General features: G+C 46.1%; 1 protein-coding gene across 8 annotated transcripts in view; it reads right to left on the bottom strand.

The window, feature by feature from the left end:
* LOC123326875 (BTG3 associated nuclear protein) overlaps positions 1-3,378 on the bottom strand; it is an 83,788-nt gene extending 80,410 nt beyond the window's left edge. For 4 of the 8 annotated variants that reach the window (XM_044922029.1, XM_044922030.1, XM_044922033.1 and 1 more), the window contains exon 1: positions 3,291-3,378. In XM_044922029.1, the coding sequence (XP_044777964.1) occupies positions 3,291-3,378 (88 nt within the window). The remainder of the gene's footprint in view (positions 1-3,290) is intronic. The other 4 variants (XM_044922031.1, XM_044922032.1, XM_044922035.1 and 1 more) reach the window with 1 other exon arrangement.
* Between the last annotated feature and the right edge of the window lie 18,429 nt (positions 3,379-21,807).

Raw genomic sequence — 21,807 nt, 5'->3', positions numbered from 1 at the left:
AGTAGAAGGATGCCCACGCCAATAAGCAGTTCTCCTGCTAGGACCATGGGACATTTTCATTTCTTCCACTTGGTTAACTACTTCTAAATTTTACAAAGTCCGTATCCTAGAGATGAAGGAAAAATCATCTCAATCTCAGGCCCGCTCTGGAGACACACACGTGTGTGCACCATGGGATGTGCTGGGTGTGTGCGGGTCCTTCTGGACCAGAGATCAGAAGCTGTCTACGAAGGCCTCAGAGAGCGCTGCACAAACTATAGTTCCCGGTTATTTCAGGAAGGGAGACTGGACAAAACCAAGGTTAGAAACGACTTCTCTAAGCCTTCTTTGAACTATAATCTAAAGAGAAACAATTTATTTGGGAAGTAAACTATCCAGAACTTTAATTGTTCTAAAAAGGTTTAAAATTTATGTAACTGGAACATTTTTCTTTTATAACATCGCAGTGTATTTTCTAAATGGTCACTCACCTACCAAAATATGAAGCTATTTTTAAAAATTTAATGGACAGTGATAGTGTTTCTGTTTTTGTTTTTTTTTTTTTTTTAGCTCAGTGGCATCTAAGGTGTGGTGCTGATGAGGCCAAGGCTGCAAGTTCTCACTCTAAACAAACTGGCCAGCTTTCACAGAGAAGACTGTGGTCACACAGCTGCATTCACATGTCCTAACTTTGCTCAGTGACTTGACAGGCTCTTGATCTCACCAGCCAATAGGTGACGGTGGTTCTTATAAACAAATTAGAGGCAAAATAAGAGAAAAAGCACAGCATCCCGAAAAGAGTGCCTCCATTTCTTTGTGACTGGTCATTTAATTCTAAAATCATTTACACTGCTCTCCCTTCTAGACCATAACTAAGTTCTAAATGAAGTTTTTTCAATTAACATATCAGATCATAAAAGATAGACATCATTGTACCTTCTTATGAGATTTCTGAAAATTCTCTTTTCTGTAGGGGAAAAAAAAAGTCAGCATTTCAATTCTACTATCCCAAAAATAATAACCAGGCAACTAAAACACTCAGTGATTTTGTCGTGTGCAGTTCTCACTTCAAACTTTAAAAAAGAATAGAGAACCCAGATATGGACCCTCAACTCTATGGTCAAATAATCTTTGACAAAGCAAGAAAAAACATGCAACGGAAAAAAGACAGTCTCTTCAATAAACGGTGCTGGGAAAATTGGACAGCCACATGCAGAAGAATGAAACTCGATGATTCTCTAACACCATTCACAAAGATAAACTCAAAGTGGATGAAAGACCTTGTCGATGTGAGACAGGAATCCATCAAAATCCTAGAGGAGAACATAGGCAGTAACCTCTTTGACATCGGCCACAGCAACTTCTTTCAAGATACATCTCCAAAGGCTAGTGAAACAAAAGCAAAAATGAACTTTTGGGACTTCATCGAGATAAAAAGCTCCTGCACAGCAAAGGAAACAGTCAACAAAACAAAGAGGCAACCCACAGAATGGGAGAAGATATTTGCAAATGACACTACAGATAAAGGGCTGGTATCCAAGATCTATAAAGAACTTCTCAAACTCAACACCCAAAAAACAAATAATCACATCAAAAAGTGGGCAGAAGATATGAAAAGACACTTCTCTGAGGAAGACATACAAATGGCTAACAGACACATGAAAAAATGTTCCTCATCATTAGCCATCAGGGAAATCCAAATCAAAACCACACTGAGATACCACCTTACACCAGCTAGAATGGCAAAAATGGACAGGGAAAGAAACAACAAATGCTGGAGAGGTTGTGGAGAAAGGGGAACCCTCTTACCTGTTGGTGGGAATGCAAGTTGGTACAGCCACTTTGGAGAACAGTGTGGAGGGTCCTCAAAAAGTTAAAAATAGAGCTACCCTATGACCCAGCAATTGCACTCCTGGGTATTTACCCCAAAGACACGGATGTAGTAAAAAGAAGGGCCATATGCACCCCAATGTTCATAGCAGCAATGTCTGCAATAGCCAAACTGTGGAAAGAGCCGAGATGCCCTTCAACAGATGAATGGATAAAGAAGATGTGGTCCATATATACAATGGAATATTACTCAGCCATCAGAAAAGATGAATACCCAACTTTTACATCAACATGGATGGGACTGGAGGAGATTATGCTAAGTGAAATAAGCCAAGCAGAGAAAGTCAATTATCATATGGTTTCACTTATTTGTGGAACATAAGGAATAGCATGGAGGACACTAGGAGAAGGAAGGGAAAAATGAAGGGGCAGGGGGAAATTGGAGGGAGAGACGAACCATGAGAGACAATGGACCTGAGAAACAAACAGGGTTTTAGAGGGGAGGGGGGAAGGGGGATTGGTTAGCCCGGTGAGGGGTATTAAGGAGGGCACGTACTGCATGGAGCACTGGGTGTTATATGAAAACAATGGATCGTGATCACCACCATCAAAAACCAATGATGTATTGTATGGTGACTAACATAACATAATAAAATTAAAAAAATATATATTTGATTTTAGAAAACTGCGGACAGTTTAATATTAGGTATTTTACTATTAAAATAAATTATGAAATCAAAAGACAAAAAAAGAAAGGAAAAGAAATTTATGAAAAAATCTTCTAAAATAAATGTGTAAACAAAGCTTTTTCATAAATGAAATTCCTAAAACTTAGGGTTACTTTTATAAAGAATCGTCTCAAAACAAATAAAGTTTCAGAGTAGATACGTGCTTTTAGCATCACTAAGAAAAATTACCCACCTTAACAAGAGTACAGAAAAAAAAGTTCTCGCGGTCAATGAAAAAATAACTTCATAAACATTTCTGGGAAATCTGCCAGTGTCTTATCAAAATTTTGAACGTACACAGCAATTCTACTTCTGGGAACTTACCCTACAGAAATATTTGCCAAGAGATCCAAGCAAGGCTCTTTACTGCAGGGTGTACATAAAAGGAAAGCCACACAAAGTAAATGCCATCTATAGGGAAGAGGTCCACTGAGTCAGGGTACCCGAGGCAGACTGGTACACACCAACAAAGCAAGCAACTGCAGTAATGAACTTTGAAAAGAGGAGGTTGTGGGGAGCAAAGTGGTGGAACCCCACGTGTCACAGGACCGCTGCGGGTTGGGGAGAAAGGGGAGAGCAGAGGCTGTGGGTGCCGGGTGGCTGCCCTTGGGATGGACGGATGCAGGGCTAAGGTTTCCACTCTCCACAATTAGCACACACATCACCTTTTCTCTCGCTTTACTTTTTAAAGGAAAGAGAATTTCTGCAAGTGCTTCAGGATTTCTGAAGAAGAGAGACTAAGAATCCACGTACTGTCCCACAGCGCCATACCTGGGTGACCAGGACTCAGGTCTTCCACGGCAATCTGCACCACATCCGCCAGGTCCTGTTCTGACATCATCCAGAGGGAGAGGAGAGTGGCCGGGGAGTGGGCAGGAGCCAAACTCACGCAGGACTGGGTTTCTGCCACCTACAAAACCGAGACAGATAGGGACAAGGAGATCACAATCGTGACCTGTGACATGAGGCTCACTACTAACCGCGTGTGTCCCAGAGCACGGCAGCAGCTGTGCAATGTTTAACGTAGGGTTCTCCTCGCTTCAGACCACCGAATGGTAGTGTTCTCTGAGAAGTGAGAAGCAGTTCACAAACACCGCTCATGGCCTCCGTCCTTAACCAGCAGACCAGCCCCTACCTGACAGCCTCCCGCTTCCTCGGTCCACCTCCAAAGTCATGATGGCCTATGATGGCCTGCCCGTGCCGTCCCCAAACCAGGAGTCTCAGCGGTCCCCTACCTCCCCTCCCCCCACACCCCACGCGGAACTATGCTGCCCTCCTGCTAAACGCACCACACCCTGGAGAATTATTGGAGATAATTCTGCCCCACCTCCTGGATTTTCCCTGAATGGGCCCTTCCGCCCTGAGCCTGTTTCCACATTCCCTTTCTGCCACACAAACCGCCCGCCTGCTAAGCGCCTCTGTTTTGCTGTCCTCTGGCTTCCAGAGCAGATCCAAACCACAGCACCACCCCACTACCATGGCCCCAGGAGCGCTGTCCTGTCCCCCATGTGCCCTCTGGGGCAGGGGTTTGAGTTGTCATCCCTGAGCCAACAACCATCTCTGGAACAGTCAGTTCCTTTCTTCTTGCTCCTAAAACACTTTGATTAGGCCAAGAAGGACCTCCTCGTCCAAAACAAAAATGAGGTTATGTGATGCCAGGTACGGTCCGGCAACATCGGATCAAACCATACTACTTAAAAATGGGATGTCCTGGAGAACTCTGGAATCAGTGCCACCACCCACCATGTTTTAACATATCACACTTTTCTGTTGTAGTTAGTTGCAAATAAATGTTTTTAAAATAAATTATTTCTTGCTCTTCCCCCAACTAGACTACCTGCTCTTTGAGGGCAGGAAGCAAGCCCTCAAGTCTCTGGTACGCTTCCTGTCACCAGAAAGTCTCACAGTCCCGAGTCACCGCTCCCGTGTGGCAGGAGGAGTCCAATCAAAATTGTCAGATCAACTGGTTTCAACTAGGGGTCTAATGACATCTCCTTTTAATGAGTAAGTTCCAATAGGCATAAGGTTAAATGTGCAGATGGCACACATGTCCTTCTAGCCTATAAATAACGTGGTTCCTCTTCTCTTTCATCCAGATTTAAATTCTACAGAACTTCTTAGAGACAAATTTGTAAAAGGAGGAACCAAGCTCCCGTCTTAAATCTTCCTTCAGAGAGTATGGGTAACATTTTTACACAAATGCATGATCAAATATAAGATCGCAAAGGCATTTTTACTCCCCGTTGACACACCTGACACGACACCGAATGAGGTGCCCAAGCACAACTGTCCCTAACAAAGGGGAGACTGATGACACGCTGTGGGCGGGGAGGAGGCCTCGCAGGCACCACGACGGAACCCACCAGGAGTCCCACTGGGGAAAGATGGAGATGACAAAGGTTTTTGATCTCTGCCTATCTCCCCATAAAAACACGTGACCAGCTAGGATAGCACGACCAACATCCAAGCCAACGTCTGTAACAAGACTGAGTGATGAGGTGTTCCTGATGAGCCCCAAAATACCAGCACGTGGGGATAAAGCTCCGACAGCGACAAGGTCACCATGGTGGAAGCAGGTCCGAAGCAGGAAGCAGAGAGAAGCAGCGCTGCAACCAGGACCGAGCACCGTCCAATGGCAGAGAACTGAGATGGGCTTGCAGGCGCGTCCAGAAGACCTAGAACAGTCCGGGCCCCAGGAACTCTCAGAGCTAACTATCCAAAGCTCCCTTCTAGGCCAAATACACTAAAAAGAAATGACTGGGAATACAATACCCAATTTATAGGACAGGAAGATAGAGACAGAGGAAAATGAAAGTCTGATTAAAAGGTGGGACACAAAGGGGCGCCTGGCTGGCTCAGTTGGCAGAACATGAGACTCTTGATCTCAGAGTTGTGAGTTCAAGCCCCACATGGGGCACACAGCGTACTTTAAAAAAAAAAAGTGGGGGAGAAAAACAGAGCCAGGAGAGCTCAGAAAATAAACTGCTGCATCTTTTAAAACTTTCTAAAATCAATAAAATATAGAGCCCTAGAATACTGAAATTAGAAAAAACTATTCTAAATCATGCCTCCCTTCTAAATATTCAGGAAAATTAATTCCACATGAAAGTGAACAAGAGAAAATACTGAAGTCCAATCTTGTGCAAAGATAATATATTTTAAAAGAGAATAAGGAGGAAAATAATGCCACCACAGACCATGACAGTGTGCTTGAAGACATGCCCTTAAAGGAGATGAAAACCCTACCCTGAGGTCCACGAAGGACGCAGTTTAGGGGGAACCCTAAGCCAGCATCACGAAGTGCAGGCGTGCAGTGACGGAACTCAGGAGAGATCAGAGATGAACGAAATTAGGAGCCCAGAAGCAGGAAACACGGGAAACTGCACCTAAGAAACGAAATGAGAAAAGGAGGAAAATTATAAGAATGAGAAAGAGATGAAGGAAAAGAGTTCAAGAAACAGGAGCACAGATGGGCAGAGGCGGCCCCGCGGACGTGGAGAGGGAGGCTCCGAAGAGGAAAACCACGGCAAAGCCCGAGGAAATGGAGCGCCCAGAAGTGTGAGCCAAGACAACTCTCCGGAAGGGAGAAAGTCTGAAACTACTTACGAAAAAGACACCACACCACAAACCTAGAGAGGGGGGCGGAAAACGGACACCTAATCCCAAGACACATTCTAATAAAATTACTATTGAAAGAAAGAAGAGAAATTCCTTTACACATCCAGGCAAAAAGACCAGGTGACTTAAAATGGGGAAGAAATAGATTATCAAACTACAACAGAAACAAACAGATTAACATATCTAAGACACTCAAAGAAACGTGAGCCAAGAATTTTATATCCAGACAAAATGACTTTCAAGTGTAAAGGCAGCCAACATTTATCAACATCTAGTACACAGGAGAATACTCCCATAAGCCCTTCCTGAAAAAACTGCTAGAAAACAAACTTTAGAAAACTAAAATCACTTGAAGAGACAACGTAAGAACTGGCTAATGGTGAGCATTCTAGATTTACAAGCAGAACTAAGTGAAGAATATAAAGGAAAAGAACCGCACACAGTGGCTATACGTTCTTTGATAGACACAGAATTTACCTTAAAATGGGGAGAAAAATTGGAAGAATGTATACAAAACAAATGCCAACAATCGTCTGTGATCAGGTTGACTGGTAGCTTGGAATTCCTTTCTGAGAATGTTCTGTGTGTCGATGAGGACTTCCAGGATATTCCCATTCTATCATTCGTGTCCTTGAAAACCAGGACAAGAGGACCCCGAGGTCAGAGAAACACCCGGGCTGTGGATGGGGTTGCAAGGGTGAACTCGAGTGTGCCGTGTGTCTGTATACACACTTTCTCTCCACCAGAAAGGCGAAGAAACAGTGGTCAATCCAGTAGCGACGTGCATCCCTAGAGCCCACACTGTGATGCTGAAATAACACTTTCCACCAAAAGAAACCAGGGCTTCCCGGAGACACGGCCGCCTCCAGAACTGAGACAAGGAGTATGCAGAAGGATCCGAGAGCAGCTTGCCATTCCAGAGGGAAGGAAACTGTGACAGACATCAGGGTTGAATCTAATGGACTCACGGCCAACAGGAAGAAGCTCCTCCTGGCCAAAGACAGAAAAAAACTGACCATCAACAAGGATAACTACGTCAATGGACTTAAAATATTTTTAAGTTCAAGACATCGTGATACCAACAACAAAAAAGGTCACCTTTGGAGGCACTAAGTCTTTAATTTTTAAAAAATGGTAATAAAAAGAAAGACTCGAACACTTATCCTGCCCTTCTACATAAAATGTACCACCGAAAAAACAGTCCCATGATAAGAAGTATCTCTGGATTGAAGTACTACCTCAAAGAAATGAAGGAATGACTTTGCAATCCTGATGAATTAAGAATGTAGTGCTTGAGCTACGAACATCACAAAGAAACCAAACACGATTCTCCTTGTTTTTGTTTTTAAGATTTTACTTATTTATTTGACAGAGAGAGACACAGCGAGAGAGGGAACACAAGCAGGGGGAGCGGGAGAGGGAGAGGCGGGCTCCCCGCCAAGCAGGGAGCCTGATGTGAACTCGATCCCAGGACCCTGGGATCATGACCTGAGCCGAAGGCAGACGCCCAACGACTGAGCCACCCAGGCGCCCTTTGATTCCCCTTGTTTAATGAGGATCACACCACCACCCAGGAGGTAGGCTTGCTGCCACCAAACAGTGCCAAACACACAAAGCTATCTCTAGAATTCTACTGCTACCAACGCCCAGGACACAGAGATGTCAGGGAACACGCCGCAGAGTGCCACAGAAACGCACGCAGCAAAGCAGAATGCAGATGCAACTCTGGGGAGGACGAAGAGGGTCCTTATAAATTAAAGGGGAGAACAACAAAGTGGACAGAACTACAATTTTGTAAATTTGCAGTATATTTAATAAGGATTTTTAAAGGCAAAACTCAAACTTGAAAACAGTATTTGCTACATACACCAGAGAGCTAATTTCCTTCTTTCACAGCGATAGACGTAAGATCAATAAACCTGATAAAAAATGAGCATACAAAATGAGGGTGAATTCACAGAAAAAAGAAGTCACAAGGCTTTTAAACATGAGAAGAATTTAACCCTTCGTGTAATTTTTAAACTGGAAATTTAAAATGAGACACCATCTTGCACCCATGAGACTGGCAGCAATTAGTCACTCTGAGTGCTGGAAGCGTCTGTAGCGGGCTCTCTGGGGTGTCTGGTGGGAGCAGAGACCAGTATGACTCCTTTGAGAGCAGTAGGCGAGAGCGATCAGAACGCTGCTGGCCACAGCCCTGACCCTGCGCACACCCTCTGGGAATCTGCCCGGCACCCAGATTCACATAGATGTGCAAAGATCTACAAGCCCCCAAAAAACAAAACTACTAAGGTGTTGCTCTGGAAGCAAAAGAACGGATGCGACCGACATGTACATCAACAGGGAGTTTCTACCGGACACTCACAGCCACAAAATGGGACACACCAAACCGCCATGTGAAAGAATGAGGCGGATCTCTCTAAGAAACAGCTCCCAAGATGCAGAATTATATGAATATAAATGGGGCAGAAAATGTATAGCATGTTTTTTTGTTTTTAAGGAATATGCTAAATATGCATAGATTATTCCTGGGACATAAGAAGGAAAGGAAATTATTTTTCCGTTTACCCTTTTATAATATTTGCATTTTTATCCTGTGCCTTTATCACCTTTTCAGAAATAAAAAGCATTTTTAAAAAATGGTCAACTAGGGGCACCAGGGTGGCTCAGTCAGTTAAGCGTCCAACTCTTTTTTTTTTTTTTTTTAAAGATTTTATTCATTTATTTGAGAGAGAATGAGATATAGAGAGCATGAGAGGGGGGAGGGTCAGCGGGAGAAGCAGACTCCCCGCCGAGCAGGGAGCCCGATGCGGGACTCGATCCCAGGACTCCAGGATCATGACCTGAGCCGAAGGCAGTCGCTTAACCAACTGAGCCACCCAGGCGCCCCAAGCGTCCAACTCTTGATTTCAGCTCAGGTCTTGATCTCAGGGTCGTGAGTTCAAGTCCCGCATGGGGCTCCGTGCTGGGTATGAAGCCTACTTAAAAAAAAGAAGAAAAAAAATTGGTCACCTAAACATATAGGCATAAACTGCCAGGGAACTTCTCCATTCCAGCCTCAATCACTGAGTAGCGTTCTCCAAACGCTGGTGCTCATCCCTGGGGGGCAACCGCAGTAGCTGCTCGGAGATCCAGCAGGCAGAGCGACTCGGGCAGATGCACGGGGGCCTGTCAGGTCTGAGGAAACGTGTCGTGCTACCTCTGTGTCCTCTGAAGATGACCTCTAAGCACAGATTATCTGAAGATCAGCTACTCATGCCATCAACTCGGTCTTCTTTTGCCCAAATTAAGAACCCCAGCGAAGATTATTGAAGGATACGGTGAACTGCTTAGTGAAGGTGGTAGACCTCAGGGAGGTACCACCACCCAACCAACCTTTGAATTGGTGGATTTAAAACGTTTTCGGATCACAGACTGCTTTCAAAATCTAAAAACAAAAAAAACCTATGAACCCTTTTCCAGGAAAAAAGCACAGAGAGACAAAATTCCACCAAGTTTCAGAGCCTCATAGACACCAACAATGGCCGCCTACCTCAGTAGCTGTTCTCCTGACGCTTAGTGTAAGAGCCCCACTTTACAGGGACACACAGCCCCCAGGCCGACTGCCCCCCGCAGCCGTTCCTGCAGCATGCTGTCCAAGGGACCAGTTCTCGCCGATGGGGTGTAAGTGCTGCCGTGGTGCATGGCAGCTGACATGTGGCCACGGCCCTCCTACTTGCCCTCCGGCTGCCGGACTCCAGGGATGAGGATGGGACAGAAAGAATCAGAAGAGCAGAGAACAAGCTCCCACATGTCCCTGGACTACCAGCCTCAGACTTCCCTTACCAGAAGGGAAAATAGCAAACCACCTGCACTACAACAGCATATTCTGGAACCTGCCACATGCTGCCAGGCTTAACCCAAGTGTGGCGCCCTGACGCCCATTCATGATGGCCCCAGGTCCACAAGTTCCAGGCTAAAGAGCTGTGTCTCATCAAGGGCTAATGGAAAGTTTTCAAACGCCCAGTTCAAGCTTTTTCCTGGTCTCTCAAAGTTCTGCGAGCGGCTTAAGAAAATACTCCAAGCTCACCATAAAATCCTCAATCCTGAGCTCTTCCAAATGAGGACACCACACGCTATCCAAGTTGTTTACTCAAGATGGTTCTGTTGCCAGGATAGAGTCATTTAAAATTCTGCTAACAGTGAAGGTTTGAATAGAAAAAACCAGGGCAACAAGCCCAAGAAAACTGGAGCAGAGTGGTACATGTGGTTGCCATTTTGGCAAATTAAATTTACCATTTCTCAGAAGTCCTGGCAATAATCCAGTCTTTTTTTTTTAAGATTTTTAAAAAATTTATTTGCTTATTTGAGAGAGAGAATGAGATAAGAGACAGCATGAGAGGGAGGAGGGTCAGAGGGAGAAGGAGACTCCCCGCCGAGCAGGGAGCCCGATGCGGGACTCGATCCCGGGACTCCAGGATCATGACCCGAGCCGAAGGCAGTCGCCTAACCAACTGAGCCACCCAGGCGCCCAATAATCCAGTCTTAATATAATAAAGCAGCTGGGCTGGGATTAATGTTCAATAATGTCTCTGACAGCAACAACTAGTTGGACCGTAGCACGCCTGTGAAGAGAGCATCTTCCCCGGCGCACAGGAAAACCAAAACCCACCAACCAACATCAACAACCGAAGTGCTTGATCTTAGGGGGATGGTCGATAAATGACGGCACACCACACTGTGATACGCTACACTCATTAACGTGAATGAGGCAGGTTTAATGATGTGAACCAAGATGGAAAGATCTCTGGAATACTAACAGAAAGGAACATAAAAGGAAAATTGTAGAATAGTATGTGTATGATCCCAATCCTGTTTTCTAATAATGGCACGTATGTGCAGTCACATGTCCATGTGCGTGTGTAAACACACACAAGAGGGTCTGGAGTGATCCAGGTGAACTTCCTGGTACCCAGGAGGGAGGGAGAATACAGACAACACAGACAACTTTCATCCTTTATCCCTCCCGAGTGTTGAGTTTTCTGTAAGCACATATTATCATCACTGTGAAACTGTTTCTCTAAAACCAGTAAGTATCTAGGCAAGGCCAACCACATCAAATCCCGACAAATACCAGGCAACCGTCTTAGCCCTGCCTTCAACCCGCCTCAGCCTGCCTGTGCGCAAATCCACACTGCCCTGCTCGGGAAGCGCCATTCCCCTGGACCCACTGTACCCCTGGATGCTCCGCCATTCCCCTGGACCCACCCTTTCTCCTCCCCCGTCCACATCCCAGCCCCTCCCCTCTAGGCTCAGCTGGCCATCTCACTCTCTCCGGCCCCCCACCAGTGCTTCCCAGGAACTCACCTTCCCCCTGTGGCTGCTTCGGGCGCTGCCCCTGGGCTCACTCCCACCCACACGCATGCCATCCCCTCAACACCAGGCCTGGGTCATTCCCAACAGAAGTCACGCTATTTCCCAGCTGCCCTCCATCTCCACTGAGCTGCCCAGACTTGCTGCCTCCATTCCCTCTAGAACCTAGCCCGATCAGACGCTCTTCCACCCATGAGACCACCCAGGGGGGTCCCGTGCTCACCGGCACAGACTCACTCCCACCTCTTCCACCTGCCTCTCTTGCCTTCCCTTCCCTCTATGGGAGTCCTCATCATCTCCCTGACTTGGCGGAATGCCCGGGCTCGGTGCAGGACCTCTTCTCAGTCGAACTGCCAATACCATCTATGTGCTGATGACACAGCCTCACCCTTGAACTCAGACCTCTCACGTGAACTCCAGACCCATGCAGCAAACAGCCTCCTGGACACTCTCCTTGAGTGCCTAGTCTCGATCTCATCCTGCCTAAACCGCACTCGCTACCCACCCCACCACCACCCTGCTCCCCCCAGACTTTCCATGTCAAAACCTTCAGTCCCTGGTTCTTGTTCCTCTTACACCCAATCTGTGGGCCAATCTCTCACTTCCCACACTCTGGCCTCATCTTCTCACATCTGGATTTGGGCGCTAGCCTCCACATGGTCTCCCTGCTCCGTCTTTGCCCCGTAATTATTCCCAATACCTAGTTAAAAAGCCACTTGGATCACGTGAAAACACACGTCAGACTGTGTCCCTCATCTGTTCAGAGCCCACCAAAGGCTTCTTGCTAACTCATATGCTTCCTGGCACTGGGAAGCCAGCTGCATACCAGCCGGCACCCTCCCGTGCCCCTCAGGCTCTCCCCGCTGCTCCTTGCTGGACCCGTCCAAGGTGGCCTCCCACTCGGCAGGCACATGTTCAGCTCAGAGCCCTGGCACTCCAGCACCCACCATCATCCCAGAGACACTGAATCACACCCACTCAAAACCCACCAGCAGCACCCACCTGCCTCCCTGCTCCCCTCTCCTGCTTTATCACAAAGTACTGACAGCCTCCCTCACTGCATACCCTAACTTCTCATTTCGTTTAGCACCTGTCTCCCCTACTGGAAGACAAGCTCCACTCGGGCAGGAATTTCCATCACGTTGCTCCCTGCCCAGCACCGGGCCTGGCACACGCTGGGACACAAGGAGCACATGCGTGGTAAGTCTAGTGGGAGAACCCACTGTGGGCTTACACACCAATGCAGATCTAGGACGGTCAACATTCCTACTTAAGAACCATGCAGAAAAGTCTTGAAAGTACTGCGTCTATGTTTTGATTTCAGTAAGGACTGGACTATAAGTCACGAGTCTGTTTAGTTTATGACAGCGAACTTCACGTGAATGACACATTCGGTTGTTAATGATGAAAATATAACAAGCCGCTCATCAGCTGTCAGCAGCTGGGCATCAGCTGAAATACGCAACTGCCAATTTATTTTTAATTTTGCTAACTTTTAAATGTTTTGGATACCCATAAAATAAAACCACACGGCCATTAAAACAGGAATAAAAGAAAAGCTACTGTAACTGAGCATGTGACTTTGCTTTAGCAGTAAAGGCTAAAAAATGAAATGCTATGGACTATCAGCTCTCCTGATGAAAAAGGCAGCAAGAAAAAATAACCAAACAAAGCCTCCCTGTGTTGACACTGGGATCTTCTGTCGCTGCAAGAACAACATCACATGGTTTGTCTCATTAGAGATGTCACACGTACAGGACTTTCTTTCCCATCAGTTTTTTTACGGCAGAAATTCTTGGTAGAGCCCGTTTCTTATATTAACCCTTGAACAAAGCCTTGACGTCGAATCTGACTTGGACGAGGTTATTTCCGCATCACCTCCTAGGACGGTGACCTGACTCCACGCTACTACAGTTATTTACCAGCCATCAGATAGACAAGAGAGTAGCCAGCTAAAGAGACTGTCACGGGGACAAACCAGGCATGCCCCTACCTGGGAAGGGCCTTGAAGTCTAGCACTAGTCTGACTTCGCATTACACGTGACGAAGACGCAAACTGAAGGTACGGCCCTGAGGGTCAGGAGCGCCCCTGCACGAGTCCAAGAGAGCCTCAGGGTGCCACTACCCGGGACCGATGCTTGGAACGTGCAGGAAACCTCCAAGAAACTAAAGATCATTCCATTTAGGCAAATTCTTTTGGATATAAGTGTAGTAATGACATAATTAAAAGCCAGTATGCAGTAAGCAAAGAAATCAATATTCATTAAACGAAGGTATGTGAAAAAGACTGAGCTTGCTTATTTTTTTCTCCAAAATCAGTGTAGGGTGGGAGGGGGGTTATAAAAAGGACAACCTGAGGAGAAAAGGGAACATATGACCATAAATGTCTGGTCAGGGGCCAGGAAATTGGGAAGCAGGAAATCCTTCTCCCCATGGTTTCCAGTTCTTCCTAGGAAAACCCAGCCACACCGTTCCTTGGTTAAGACAGCCCCCCTAAATGAGCTTACATTTAAGATTAGAAAAAGAAGGCCCAACGAGCTTCAGAGAGCAGGTCCCTCCCATTATGGTTAATATGTAAATTTGCCACTTTTACTCATCTTTTCCAAAAACTACACACCTCCTCAAATACCAAACACGACGCAGGAAAGAGAAGTGTCTGGATTTAAGCTGGTCCCACAGCACCCACTGCCCTAGTTCACACACGTACCGGGCTCAGCAGCCCCTTTACCACCTTAAAGTTAGCGAGGCCCCCAAAGAGCTCATGCTTGTACGGGCGTATCTATCAGTAGTTACCAGATTTGAAACCAGAACAGAAAATGTTTGAATAGCTCTTTATTCATTTAAAAATTATAGAAATCAACAAAATTATAAAAATCAACATTACAGAACATTTTTTATGAAAAATAACTTCAGTTTCCAAAACAACAACAGCAGCAAAATCTTAGCAAGAAGAGGGACACAGTTCGGCACTTTCACAAATCTCTTTAATGTCAGACTTAATGGAAAATAGCTGGACTTCCAGATCTGCGTCAGCTTTCAGTCTTGCACTAGGAACTTGTTGGTTGACACATACGAAGAAAACCCAACCTCACACAGAAGTGCGACTGGGAAGATACTTTACCAGCCTTTTCAGATAACTGTGGGTGTTCTTTGTTAATACAATACCAAAACTCAATAGGTGTCTTATTTTTCCCTAGAGTCTTGTTGCAATGTGGAATCTGAAACCTTATCAGTGAACTTTTTACTTTATTACTTTAAAATCCATTGGTCTGTCTTGCACTTTCAATGGATCTTCTCCCAAAGTGCAACTTTGTAACATCATGCATGGATCATTTGGAAAATACTGGTTCACTGAGTTATGCGGGTTTTCCAAACATAGTTTATTATGTATTATCAATAGCACTACATTCATTACTATTAACACTGATATCAGAAACATCTTTAAGTATCGAGAAGCTGTCAGGGTCTCAACGGCAGAGACACACTTTCTGAAATTCCAATTTCACTTGAAAGCCCAAATTTGATCACCGCCAATAGTGCTGGTTGCTTTCCTTGAAGTGACAGGCTAACTTTGTTCATTTAGTAAGAAATATCATCGTTTGTCGATTATTCTCTCGTGTTGGTTCCTGAAAAAAACATGGCTAGCTCAGGGAGCAACTTAAGTGCAGAAGGGCTTGTCCTCGAGGCAACTCCCCAACTCTGAAATGCAGCACGAGTGCTTTCCACAAACATCCTGTTTGTCACACTGAGTATTAAAGAGAGGTGTACTTGGGGATTGAGACTTAATGCAATTAATTTTCACCGCTTCATCAGGGACATTCTTAGGTGAAAATAGCCTTTTTTTAATTGCACAGCAGTGAAGAATATAAGGACCCACCTGCAGCCTAGGGCCTTGGCCTCAGCTGTACCTGGGCAGCGGCAGCTTTTCCACATCAACCCCACACCATCAGTGCAAGTGCCAACACACAAAAAAGGCAAGTGACCTCTTAAGATCATCAGGAAAACTGCTTGCCCTCACAGGCCCCCTGGCAAGTTCTCAAGGGCACCCATGGGGTTCCTCTGACCCCACTCTGACAACTGCTGCTTTCAGGTATTACATCTCCAGAAAGAAAGCCTAAGAACCCTGTATGAGCAGAGTGAATGTCAGATAACTTCTGCTATAAAATACAAGCCATAAATGCAATTACAAGAAACTTTTACTTGATTTACCAACTGCCAAAGATAAATGTAAATACACTACAGAAGCCTGTTTACTATTACAGCACCCATATTCTACTTCTCTCTTGTGAACCACAAACTGTTCACACTGTTAAGTACTTACTCTGACAACATGTGCTACTCCCTCAGCCAAAGATGCGGGGTACGATGATGCGCACCTGACCGCAGACCGGAATACCTCCGCCTTCTTTCTCAGTTACAGGAGCAATTGTAATCAGTCTCTGTGAACTCTTTCACCCAATATTAAGTGATCTTCTTACATTCATTCACACATTCTTCAAAAATAACCACTGGGCACTTTGCTCAACAGACACTACCTTCCTTCTGCCCTTAAGACACTTACACAGTGAGTACAAGTGACGACTGGGATCCACCTGGATCTACGGCTTAGCCAGAGCTCAGAACAGGCCTAGCTAGGGGAACACTGACTGAGGAAGCGACCCCGGCCGGGATGGAGATCTGGGGGAGTCGGCTGGGGACAGGGGCAGGAACAAGGGTGTCAGAGGTGCAGGTCTACCGGTCAGGACGCTTGAAAAGCCACAGCATAAAACGAGCAGAGGTCTGCTCCCAATGAAGCAAGCCTAAGGAGACCTGCCCGATGCCGTGAGGTCTTGGCGGGCGGAGGGGGCGGGGAGGTGGGATCATTAGCCATAAACGAATTTCGGGGGACATTTAAATATGGAGAGTATCTTCAGTGACACTGAATTATTATTCTTTTTTTAGGTATGGTTATGTGAAAGAATGTTCTTGCTCTGGGGACATGAGTACTCAAGCATTTAGCGGTGAAATACATTGATCTCTGCAACTTTCAAAAGCAGGAAAAAAAAAGTACACGTTACCAAAACTTACCAAAATGTGTAATTCTCGCAATATTTCAAACTTTTTCATTATTACTTGTGCTGATCTGTGATCAGTGATTATAATTCACTAAAAGCACAGATGATGATTAGCATTTTATAGCAATGAAATATTTTTTAAATAAGGTATGTGCATTGTTTTTTAGACATAATGCTATTGCACACTTAATCAACTACAATATAGTATAAACATTTATATGCACTGGGAAACCATAAGGCTCGTATGCCTCGCTTTCTTGCAATACTCACTTTGTTGCAGAGGTCTGGAACCAAACCCACAGTGTCTCCTAGGTATGCCTGTACACACAGATGAAGCAACACCCCAAAATACTAGCCCTTTGTGAATCTAGATGGAGGACACACACCTGTGAACTCCCTGCTCTCTTCCAGCAACTTTTCTCTAGATTAAAGGTAGGGTAGGTGGCACAGAACCACGGGCCCCATAGAACCTGCTCGTGCTGAGGGGCCAAGCGGTGGCTGGAGCGCTCCCTGTCGGCGGCCACTGCCCCACATCATGCTGGCGTGTGCTGCAGACAGTGGGGGAAACCGTGCAGGTACGCAAGAACAACGCATCTACTCTGCAACATATCTGATAAAAGGCCTTAAACGACGGAAATGTTTAGAAAAACAAAAATAATAAAACCCTCCAACCCACTACACTGCCCCCCAGCTACCATCACATTCCTCCTGTGCCACACTGCTAAAGCATGTTCTGGAACTCTCACCCAAGCCCATCCACAAACAACCTGTCTTCCCTCTCCCTCTGAACCCCAAACAAACAATAAGGTTTCCAAACTCACTGTCAGACTGGAGCTTTTCTCCAAGGGAGCAGACAAGAGCCCTGTATCAATTACTGACTGCCTTGGGGCACCACCCCTTCCATGTCTCCCTCCCTCCCCCAGTACCTCTGCCCTTCTGCGAAAGCTCCCCCCACCCCCAGGCTTCCCCTGCAGACCACATTCACCCATCTGGTTCCAAGGGACCCACACGCTGCAGGGCGCTAGTGAGGCCCCTTCTCAGCTCCCAGGAAACAGCACCTGGGATGCTGGATGGAAGGAAGGAAGGCATGGGCTCCCAGGGTGGCCAGCAGGCTCACAAGTCAATGATGGGGAGTAATCCCCATCCCTCCCAAATCTCCATCTCCCACCTTGCCCTCTCAGCCCGTATTTCAAACATGCCATGGCCTTTGACAATAAAATCCACTCCCACTCTTCCCACGACGGCACTAACCTTCCCCCAAGAAAGCTGCTCAAGGAGATACCACCAATCTCCCAACCTCTCCCACAAAGAACCTGCAGACTTTTTTGAACTCCCTTGCTCTGTTACCCTTAAGTATCCAACCATCACCAGACCCTAGGGCTTCTTCATGCTTGCTGATTCTGACCTGACTTCCTTCCTCCTCCTCCTCCTCTCTCCCACTGCACCTGGTCTGCTGGGTGCCTCCTCATCCCTGAACTGGTCTCTCACTGAGTCCCCACCTCCAGCCCCTCTGATGTGCAGCACCATCTCTCCGTGACACACTCTGAACTTGAGTCCACTGATCTGGCAGGATGAGGGTCCCCTTGGTCCCTCCCAAAGCCACACACGGCTGAGGTGGGAAGCCAATCCACTCTCATCCACCCTGTAGATAAGTTCCAGAGTTAACATTCTTCCAAAGAAGGCTCTCCCTCTCAGAGCCCAGCTTGAGCAAATTCCATGGCCCTGCTCTGCAGACAGTATCATGCCTAAACTCCTCCATCCAGGTTTCAAACCTTCCCCAATCTGGCTCTGCCCTGTCTGCCTCTGTATGACTCCCTTTTATTCATCCACCCAACAAATGCATTCTAAGCCAAATGCAGCCCTCCACCTGCTTTTGTACAGCCCATGAACCAAATCAAAAGAATACTATTTTGTGACATGAAACTGTATGAAACAGAGTTCTACGAATAAAGTTTTATTGGAATGCGGCCACGCCCAGCTGTTTGCATGCTGTCTAGGACTGCTCTGGGGCTATAAGTGCTCATCCAGTAGGTGAAGGTGTCCCTTTAATGTAAAAACCACTGCGGTATGCCTTGGGTGACCACTGCAGCCAAGTATCACGCTGGGCACATGGGAGCCATCCACAAATACTAGTTGAGTAAAGGAATGACCCTGTAGTTCAAATATTCCTGTAAACACAGATAATCCTGAAACTCAGGCCTCAAGTCTTCAGCCTGACAGCTCTTTCAATCCTTCAGCTACAGGACAGTAGAAATCTTGGTTTTAATCATCTCATTAAAAAAAAAAAAATTCAATACTTGGAGACTGTAGTGGAAAGTCATCCTCTCCCCTACACCTCGATGTCCTTGTACCTCTGTTTTTTCAGTTAAGATGGAAAACATTCAGAGGTGTGGAAATGCATGAGATGGCATGGGCCAATTTTTGCACCTCTAGAGAAGAAAGCTATGTTTTGAAGAGACATTTTATTGATTTTGATGATCATATACCTAAACCCAGGTATAGCTCCTTTTGCGAGACTGAATTAGAGACAAAATTAAACACTTTCCCCACTGACATATGTTCATATAAGAAATATTGGCCCTGGGGCACCTGGGTGGCTTAGTTGGTTAAGCGTCTGCCTTCAGCTCAGGTCATGATCTCAGGGTCCTGGGATCAAGCCCCGCATCGGGCTCCCTTCTCAGCAAGGGGTTGGCTTCTCCCTCTGCCCCTCCCCCTGCCCCTGCTCTCTCTCTCTCTCTTGCTCTCTCACTGTCTCAAATAAGTAAAAAAATCTGAAAGAAAAAAAGATATATTGGCCCTAAGATGATAAGAATTCATATTCACTACTGCAAACTGTTTAAAACCATCTAAAAGAATTTAAAATTCTCAGTGAAGTATCGTTGAATAACAAATACCACACAAGTAACAGCACTGTGTAGTAACAGCATCTATCACAATTTACAATATACCGTGTGAGGGAAGTCACTTCCCTGGAGAGAACAGAGGGTGTCTGAAACCTAACGCCCATCAGCGACGGCCGCTGGGGCAGTGGTCTGCATACCGGCCAACTCCTCATAGCGGAAACACAAAGGTCATCATGGGGTCTTGCACTTAAAATAAATATGTACTTTACAAGTATGGCCAAGCTTTTTCTTATTAGTTTACGAATTTAAAACATCTCTAAGTTCCTGGCCAGTTCTAAAATTCCAAGATTCTGGGATGTAAGTTTACCACAAACAAAATTCTGGCTACATACAAATTTCTATCACTTAAATCAGCACCATATGAGCTTGCCAAGCCTAAGAAGATCCAGGAGCTGGAAGTGATGCTGATAACAGTAATTACAGGAGCTGCCATGTGTTGACCCCTAAGCACTGTATCAGGCATTACGTCATTCAACCTTCACAGCCATGGACTGGGATCCTCTGTGCCCCACTTTACAGACAGGCCCTAAACACTCCCCTTCTATGAAACATGCATCGTGAATGTTTCGAAACTAAGGGAAATGAGACCAGAGTGCCCTGAAGACATGGGGGTAGGATGGGCAGGAAGCAGAGCATGCTCCACGGCAACCCCTCTGTGTCCTGCTAACTGAGCCTACATGTTCTCGCTCTTCCTCGCTGGTTTCTGCGCCTGCGCATCCTTCGATCTTTTTTACCTCCCTCCAGAAACTGAAATCTGCTTCTCCTGCTTAATGCCACGTACTGCAAAGCCTGAGGAGGGTGGTCATCAGTCCAAGGATAAGGACACTACAGTGACCTCATCTCCTTTTTCCACCTCGCAATTTCACAGAAGCCAAACAAAACAACTAGCATGTGCCAAAATGTTAAGGGAATTTGTGATCCTAAACAGGCAACAAAAAAACAAAAGAAGATTAACTCCCAACTTGAGCAGTCATTAAAATAAGTAACAATGACAGGTGGCAGATGCAGGGACAATTCTAGAGGTTGCTGATACACACAATATGTCAAGCAAGTGCAACCCCTCAGAGGCAGGGCTGACAACCAAAGAGCACTAATTAATACGATCTAGAACAGAAAACAAAGTCTAAGAAGACTTACGAAGGTGATGTCAGGGACACTGGCTGACTGTGCACAGCCCTCACACGGGCTCGGTAGTGGGCAGACACACCCCATGCCCCTATCATCGTGGGGGCCAGGGGATCTAAGTTTATGGTCTTGATACCAGATACAGCATCTTGGCACTGTCTTACTCAAGGTCATAGTTCTTGATGTGTAGTGAATACTAAGTCATGGAAAACAATACAAAGAAGAAACTGCATGTGGAACCCCAAAATTAAGGGTCTAAGACTGAAAGAAAGTCCATGCAATCAAAATGTCCATGTAAAGCATGTCTCTACATTTTAATTTTTTTAAAGCCACATTAGTCATCAAACGTCTTAATCAAACTAGTATGCCTTCCTCTTATGCTCAAGAACACCAGGAAGCCTGTGTGAAACGGGATGGGGACTTGGGAGTCCAGGCTGCAAAGGGCACGAAGGACGGAAGCCTGGTGAATGCTGAGCTGCAGGCTTCCCGAATGCTCCCATCTGCCCCCACACAACCCGGGCATGTGGGGCTGGGGCTGCCCTTCCCCTGGAGGAGACACTGAAGAGTCTGCCCTGAGCCAAACAGCCAGAACAAGGTGGTCTGGGTCTCAGACCCCAACACCCCCCCCCCCCCCCCCACCCCGCCCCAAACCAGGCCACACAATGTAAGACAATCCTATTAGCGACAGGGCTGAAATGCCTCTTCGGAGAAGACAACTCCACCTGGACACAGAAACGTCTGAAGATCTGCTACCTGGAACACAGAACTCTAACCCATACTGAAGTGGGGGAAACAAACACGTGGGCCAAGTACAAGAGAACTCCAGGCCCACATTCAGACAGGGACAGCAAAGTAGGGGCCAGGAACTGTTGGCTAGGAGCTAAGATAATTTCCAAATGAAACTTACTCTTAAATTTTAAGAAAATCTATTTGCTACACCAAAAAAATTTACTTTGATTAAAGACACAGGACATAGGGACACCTGGGTGGCTCAGTCAGTTAAGGGTCTGCCTTCAGCTCAGGTCATAATCTCGGTGTCCTGGGATGGAGCCCCACGTCAGGGTCCCTGCTCAGTGGGGAGTCTGCTTCTCCCTCCCCCTCTCCCTCTGCCCCTTTCCCTGCTCTTGCTCTCACTCTCTCGCTCTCCCTCAAATAAATAAAATCTAAAAACAAAACAAAACAAAACACACATGACATAATTTATCTGCCTCTCAGAGA

Source organism: Neomonachus schauinslandi, chromosome 16 (assembly GCF_002201575.2).
Source record: "Neomonachus schauinslandi chromosome 16, ASM220157v2, whole genome shotgun sequence".
In the NCBI taxonomy this organism is placed as follows: Eukaryota; Metazoa; Chordata; class Mammalia; order Carnivora; family Phocidae; genus Neomonachus; species Neomonachus schauinslandi.
This window is presented reverse-complemented; position numbering and strand designations above follow the sequence as displayed.